This window comes from Mya arenaria, chromosome 11, assembly GCF_026914265.1.
Source record: "Mya arenaria isolate MELC-2E11 chromosome 11, ASM2691426v1".
In the NCBI taxonomy this organism is placed as follows: domain Eukaryota; kingdom Metazoa; phylum Mollusca; class Bivalvia; order Myida; family Myidae; genus Mya; species Mya arenaria.
Genome location: NC_069132.1, coordinates 30,008,364 through 30,016,575, shown reverse-complemented (window position 1 = coordinate 30,016,575; position 8,212 = coordinate 30,008,364). Strand labels below are relative to the sequence as shown.

Genomic DNA, 8,212 nt, shown 5'->3' with positions numbered 1-8,212 from the left:
ACATCTATTGAAGTCTGTTACACATATCCATTTATATGTAATAATGATGCGTATGTGGTGATAAAAATAAGATAGAAGTTTCACCTGATTTAAGAAGTGTACAGTAGTTCGGTGTTGAGTTCATATGCATCATAGAAGTGTACTACCTTAAAGCAATCGAGGAACGAAATTTTGTCGTTGGGGAAAAAGCAACATAATGTTCGCCGGGAAAAAAGTTCTAGCCGGATCAATTTATATGTGTTTTTCCAAAAATATTCAACTGTGTTTTCTGTGCAACTTCAACATCCTTAGACGACACTTTATTCCCCGATTTTCGAAAAAAACTCCCCTTTTCTTTAAGGAAAAAGAGAAATAAAAGTCATATTCACTTTTTGTGAAAAAAACAGCCCGTCCGCTCTAGACCGGAAGTGACTTTTGCTCGTTTTGCTATGTTTTTTTTTTTTGTTGTAGTGCGAAGGTTTACCAGGCGTGTTTAATACTTGTTTCAAAAGACATTCATTTCATACAATAAAAAATAAAGAGTTTTACACTAAAAGCTCATATTTATCATTTATGCATTATGACTAATTATTCATTAATGTTAGTTGAACTTCTTACTTTAATTGAACAATTGATATATGTGCATGTATATACAATTATAAACACTTCATTTCCATCCGAGAGTAAACATCCTCTCTCATTATCACCAGATTGCTTGCCAATTGGTACTAATGTAAATGAACAATTGGTTGGCAATGTAAATACGGAGGGTGGCGCAAAGACAATCCATTGTGACGAGCCATATTGGCCGAGAAACGACGTGACGAGAAGCGTTTGCACAAAGGGACGCTGGACTCCTTTGCTACAATGTGACACTGGTAGTTTTATGTTGACTTTTAAACCCTCATCCCCAGCCCGCTGCTCTATAGATCAATTAAAGAACTGTATTCATAAAGAAATAATTGTCATTTAAATAATTGAACGAATATTTCGTAATTGAACGAATATTTCGCATAAAACTCACAGTAAAGCATACAAATGATCAGGAAATTTACTGTCTTTCAAATCAATGCGTAATGCTTGTCTCGTACTTAAACTCATGTTATAAATGTTGCCATATCCAGTAGTCTAAACTTAGACAGGGGTTGTATTCAATTAGCTTGGGGATAAAAGTAAACTCTGGCTGTTTTGATTTGACTATAACAGTAAATGGCCAATAGAAACACTCAGATTTCCCCCCTAAGATCAATGTAATTGGCCAATAAAAACACTCAGATTTCCCCCTAAGATCAAGGTAAATGGCCAATAGAAACACTCAGATTTTCCTTATAAGATCAATGTAATTGGCCGATAGAAACACTCAGATTTTACTCATAAGATCAAGGTAAATGGCCAATAGAAACACTCAGATTTTCCTCCTAAGATCAATGTAATTGGCCAATAAAAACACTCAGATTTCCCCCTAAGATCAAGGTAAATGGCCAATAGAAACACTCAGATTTTCCTCCTAAGATCAATGTAATTGGCCGATAGAAACACTCAGATTTTTCTCATAAGATCAAGGTAAATGGTCAATAGAAACACTCAGATTTTTCTCCTAAGATCAATGTAATTGGCCGATAGAAACACTCAGATTTTCCTCCTAAGATCAATGTAATTGGCCGATAGAAACACTCAGATTTTCCTCTTAAGATTAAGGTAAATGGCAAATAGAAACACTCAGATTTTCCTCCTAAGATCAATGTAATTGGCCGATAGAAACACTCAGATTTTCCTCCTAAGATCAATGTAATTGGCCGATAGAAACACTCAGATTTTCCTCCTAAGATCAATGTAATTGGCCGATAGAAACACTCAGATTTTGTAATTGGCCGATAGAAACACTCAGATTTTGTAATTGGCCGATAGAAACACTCAGATTTTCCTCCTAAGATCAATCTGAGATGCATACTGAAATACTGCCTATTCATTTACTACTTTCTAGCTGTAGCTGACAGCGTTTGCTGGGAGGGCGGGGCACCGTTCATGTTCTACGGTGGAAAGGTGGATATGACGAGAACAGGCAACCAGTGTCAGAACTGGATTCAGGTAAAAAAACGAACTACATATATTGACAAGTCGGGTATTTGAAATCGAACCGCTATTGATAAAATGAAAATGGTTATTTTGAAATTTATCTTATTTCGTATTGGATTGAATTCCGCCAAGCTGACGTACCTCATGTTTATGTTTCTATTTTATTTAAAGCAATATATACTGTTGCACGAAGAAGTAAACTGTCTCTTCTATGACTTGTGCACTTTGAAAACTTCATCTTCAAAGTATCTACTAAACTAAACGTACTCGATTTTAGGATTATCCACACGGTCATTCATACCATGGTGACAACAAATTTCCCACCGACGGATCGGAACTGGCAGCAGATAATTTGTGTAGGGACCCAAGCAACAGTTCATTTCTGTGGTGTTATACAATTGATCCAAACACTCGATGGGAAAAGTGCGATGTTCCTTATTGTCACGGTAGGTTATGAGTTTATCTGGTTGGTATTAGTCTATAAACTTTAAGATTTGGTTATTAACCGAAGTTCGGGCAGAACAATATTTAGAATATTCGTTATGTTAATGGCATATTATATTACTTTATACAAGTCAGGCGCGTAGCTGTCTGTGTGCAAATCCGCATTTGCCTAATAAAGTTTCAACAGGTCTAAGTTTTTGTCATACCAAATACCCCGAATTTGAAACAAAAACCGAAGTGGGTAGGAAACGATGCTGTCCGTCAATGAACAATTTCGATCTGCGTTATCCCAAATTGGCCCTAGCTTCGTGCCTGCAATGTGCATTGATCGTACAATCTTTAAACGTTTTGTAACAAGCACGATCACAGAACATAACTTAAAACATTTCGAACCACATATTTTAAAACCGCCGAAACCTTTGAAACCAAAACTGAAACTAGTTAGGTATCAACGAATACGCCCAAAGTGACATGCAAAGTAAACGTACACTACTTGTGGACTTTTCGCGTTCATTCCCGCATTTGGAGCTAGGTTTTTCATTGGAGCTAGGGTTAATTCATTTCCTTACTTATTACAGCTTCACAAACATACCAATGGGTATCGGGGGTAATCAGCTTCTCTTCTCAGTTGAGTGACCCGGGGTAAGTAATAACTTTGTTCTGTTGTTACTTCCAAATATTAGAGCATTAACGATTACAATCCCTCATTATCCGATCAATACCGTTTGCATGCGCAGTGGCTCAACTCTACCTACATATCCCATTCATTTGGAGCAGTGGTTCCGAAATAACAATTAAATAAAATATACGTTCAATTGTTTAGAGGGACTAGACACCAGATGATACAATTGCAAGAAAAAAAGAAAAATGTCAAAAACTATTATACAATTGATATGGTTGTGTTCAACGCATTGAATCTTACTTACTGATATGACACATTTCTTGAGACACACTTATCGTTCGTTCGCAGTCAATGCGTATTTTTCCAATTTGAAGTTTGCTCGGTTTGTCTTTTACCATGTAAATCCCAGTAAATTTAAAAATAGCAACGGTATATGTATCTATACTTATCATGTGATTTCAAATGCTGAAAATACACACCATGTAAACTAAAAACAGCGACAAAATATTATTTTAACCATGTAAAATGATGCATTAATTATCGACCTCATACTGGCATTGACAATGATAGGCTTGCTTTGCCGATAATGTTTTTGCCAATTTTGGTGTCTAGCCCCTTTAAGTTTAAAAGTTAATCGTTGTTCTATATTCTAGAAATGGAGCCAACCAGGTGATAGGTGAAGCCGATGTATATCCAGCTTATAAGCAGAGCGACCTGTCTTGGGCACCCTCAGATGCCCATTTATATGGAAGCCAATACATTGAGGTATCATGGTTTTTTTTGTGTGCAGTATTATTATTGGATAATTTTACAAAAAGTGATTTCCCGTTGTATCAGAAACACTCATGAAAATATTACTTTCAATGAGCACGCCGAGTCTCGGTGAAATAAATTTAAATCTTTTACGAAAAAATAACAAATTTTCTGCGTCTTTTAAGCTACAAAATATGAAAAATATCAAAAGAATTGCCGTTAATTGGAAAATCGCGTGATATAAATAACGTCGTGACATTATTTTAATAACATCATTTTAAAAATAATTAGGTACAGGGTACGCTTTTGTTTAACAAAACGGAAAACAACATTTTCAAAAGCAGTGAAACTAGCAGCAGTGGAAATAACATGCTATTTCACCGAAAAAAAAATTGTTTAGTTTCACAAAAAGTTATACCCCATTGACAAATTATTTTAGGTGAACGTTTATGAACAAGGACATGTAGTCAAGACTATTTCTTTCGTGTGAAATATACGACACACGAGTTTTGTATTATTACAGTGTGTGTATACCACGTGATAAATTGCGTCATAAATGCTACGTCGGAACACAGGGGCAGGTTGCGTTGTTTTGACACACCTTATGGGAGGGGGGGGGGGGGGTAGTTAAATGTCACGTAAGTGTTTTAAGAAACTAAACGCTCAATCAACCTTGGGTAAAAGACCAAAGGCGGGGCTCCGTAAGCGGCGTAGACTGCGCTATGTTTCATTTAAAATGGTGAAAAAATAGTCAAGTTATCTGTGTTTAAAGTCTTCATTTTAAGCAAAATATTGCCTTCCGACGCACAGGGGCAGGTTGAAGTCCTTATAACCTCGGGAAATATTTCGTGATAACGAACTTTCGGTATAACCGAAATACAAAACATATCTAGCTGAACACTAAATATTCGGAAAACAAAGTTCGAAATAACCGGGACATCGGGATAACAGAGTTCGACATAGCGAGTGTCGACTGATATTACAACTAATTGGTTTGCTCCAGAAAAGATGTGAACATAATTGTGTTCACTAGGATCGCCGGGCGGATTCCCTACTTAAATCTAATTGTGGTAAAAGATAGCTATTCGTTCTCGTAGGGTTTTAGCTCAAGAGGTATGGAAGGGTACTGCACCCTGCCCTTTTTTGGTAGAACCCTTCTGCCCTCGTGGGGGCCAGCTTTATAAAGAACCTTCTACCTTCATAGAATTAAATGCTTATGATAATAAAACATATTTTGTTTTGATAAAAGTTTAAAATATTATTAAAATTTCATACAAATTTGACATATTTGGAAGCTGAACCCTACTATTACTTCAGCTAAGCACAAGTCCTGCGATATTTTTCGTTAAATTCATAATGCACAAATTCTTCAATGCCAGACACAATGTGCCGTTTTCTTCCTTAGTACTTAATCCCATGTTCTCGTTCCTCTGTAGGTCATATTTCCAACCCAAGTGCACGTTGCTGGACTTGAAATCTACGAAACCTTCCATGGTGGCGCTGTGTCAAATATGATATGTTACCACTTCGGCGGAGCTCCAAGAATCATTTGGCAAGATTCTACCGTCCAGAACATTGAAGAAGCGAGAATATTCAGTCCAACTCTTGTAAGAATTTCACTCATTATCAAAACATTGTACTACGTTTTGTTTTAAAGCTGCACTCTCACAGATTTAACGTTTTGACAACTTATTTGTGTTGGAACGAGCCAATTTATGCGAAAATGCATGGAAACCAGTGATAATAAGACAGCTAATAAAAAATCAGTTTGCAGATTGTCATATTAAAGTTTAAAAAAATGTTTTATGCATTTTCTTAAACCGTTAGTAACGTTTTTTAGCCATAAAACATTATTTTTCGAACTGAAATATGAAAATCTGCGATCTGATTTTTGTATCACTTCTTTGAAGATATTTACGTAAATGTTTGCTCATTCCATGACAAAAAATAAGATAGAAAGTTTAGCTTAAAAACGTTAAGACGATTAAACTTGATAGACATTCGTTGAAAACGTGAAAGAGTGTTTCACATACGGGGGTAGATGGGGTTATTAGTTTAAAGCTGCACTCTCACAAATTGACCGTTATGACAACTTGTATTGCCTACGAGTGAGCCAATTTCTGCGTAAATGTCTAGATATCAGTAATACAAGACTGCTGACAAAAGATCTTATCGCATTTATTTTCGAAACTTAATATTTTATGGCCAAAATCACCACTAAAAAATGAAGTTTTGCAAACAATTGAGATCTATTTTACTGTGAGTTATCTTATATGACTGAATTGAAAACATTGATCAGCTGATTCTGAGACAAAACCTAAAAACGTCAAATCTCTGAATCTGTAAGTGTGCAGCTTTAAAGACTATAATGCACCCAAGGTAACGGTAGGACAGAGAACGTTTGTGATAGACGGTATCTAGCCGCAGACAGACAGATTATTATAGCACATGTACCACGGCATATTTAAGATTAACTTTCCGTGTGACCATGACATTTTCACTGTGACCTAATCATTGATAGTGACCTTGACAATTAAATACACATGGATTTCAAACAATAAATAACATAAATGTAAAATGAATGTTTATATAATAAAAAGGCAAATGAGCCGCATCGCGCGATTTTGGGCCTTTGTACATAATTATTACAAATGAAATAATCATTAATAAAAAATGCCAAAAATAATGATTTTTCCTATGTAAATCAATTTCTTCCCGACTTCTTTCTCTCTAAGGTTTGTCATTGGTGCATCATTTTCTCGACAATTTATGACCATTGGTTAACTCATGTTTCCATGGCAACCATGGATTTTGTCCCGACATATTTTGACTGGGTTGATAGTCTGTGTTTAAAACGGCCAAATGTATTAAAAATACAAAATGATTCATTATTTTTATCTTAATTTATGTTCTTTAAAGATTCTGTGATAAGAAAATAATTTAAATCATCAGCTAGTTTTAATGTTGATACGATAATTTTGCACGTAATTTGAATAATGCACTTTCGTTACGACGTCATTTGAATGACGTCAAATTTAGCATTCAAAATGCGCAATACGTGATCTCACTTGTAAACACATAACTTACGCAATTTAAGTGATATCATCATGAAATTCTCAGAATATCTTCCTGAAATATCATGCCATTCAAATACCTTAAAACATTGTAATAGTGAAAATATGTCCGAAGGCCCTAAATCGCGCGACGCGGCTCAAATAATAATGAAAAAGCAAGTTAGTATACAATCATGTTATGTAGTTATGTGTTTTAAGTTGTACCAGGTACCAGGTACCACGGCAAAATATAGGATTAACTTTGATGTGTCCATATATTTTTTTATCATGACTACGGTTAAATGTCGTCTACAGAAGTGTTCAGCCTTCGAATGTCATTGCTGATATGTTTTGTATGTAATTTCGATCGGTCATTTTTGATGTCATCAATTCAGAGTGTTAAAATGGCTTAAAATTTGTTCTTGCAGACCGGTTATTGTTTCTCCAACCAAATTCGTCTGGAGTTCACAAGCAACTTGTATCAGTACCAGATTGACGCTATAGTTCTTCGTGGATATCCATTGGGTTCATAAGCAACGGACATCCTTGGATTCCTAGACAATGTGCATCGATAAGGGCAACGTAGATTCTTCCTAAGTTTTCATGGATATCCATTGTGTGGACATGAATAACCGGTGTCAAGAGTAGTGTTAATATTAGAAGAATGAATGTTAAAGTTTGCGACGTTTCAATAAATATTCAATGCCCAGAACTGCAACCTGTTACATTTTTTATTTGTACAACATTAACCGGTTAACTAGTTATGGTTTGCGAATTCCACATACATGTACTAAGTAACATAATAACTAGATAAGATTTGTGTTACCACTTATCTATAAATGCATTTTGGCTTTTAGCAGTAACTGGTTACCTAGTTATGATTAGCGAATTCAACTTAGTAAATAACTTACTAACTGGTTAACAAGGTAAGATCCGTGTTACCAGTTAGCTATAAATGCATTCCAGATTCAGGCGCTAACAGGTTATCTAGTTATGGTTTGCGAATTCCACTTAATAAGTAACATACTAACTGGTTAATGTAATAAGAATTGTGTTACCACTTAGCTAAAATGCACGTTATCACGTTAAAAAGTTATTATGTTACTTATTAAGTGGAATTTATAAATAATAACTAGTTAAGCTATTAATGTTGTATAGCTAGAAAAGGTAATAGGTGGCAGGTCTGGACAAGTTCAAGCGAATATTAACTAGATAGCTAGATAATTATCGCGAAAGTGGTTAACACGAAACAATTCGCGAACGATAACAAGTAATCTTACGGCAG

General features: G+C 35.4%; 1 protein-coding gene across 1 annotated transcript; it reads left to right on the top strand.

Annotated features, from left to right (window-relative positions):
* The first annotated feature begins 2,028 nt into the window (after positions 1-2,028).
* LOC128208462 (plasminogen-like) lies at positions 2,029-7,477 on the top strand. The gene is made up of 6 exons (XM_052912026.1): positions 2,029-2,067; positions 2,333-2,501; positions 3,078-3,141; positions 3,775-3,886; positions 5,311-5,481; positions 7,356-7,477. Exons 1-6 carry the CDS (start codon positions 2,029-2,031, stop codon positions 7,458-7,460), a joined length of 660 nt encoding a protein of 219 aa, XP_052767986.1. The 3' UTR covers positions 7,461-7,477.
* The last annotated feature ends 735 nt before the right edge of the window (positions 7,478-8,212 follow it).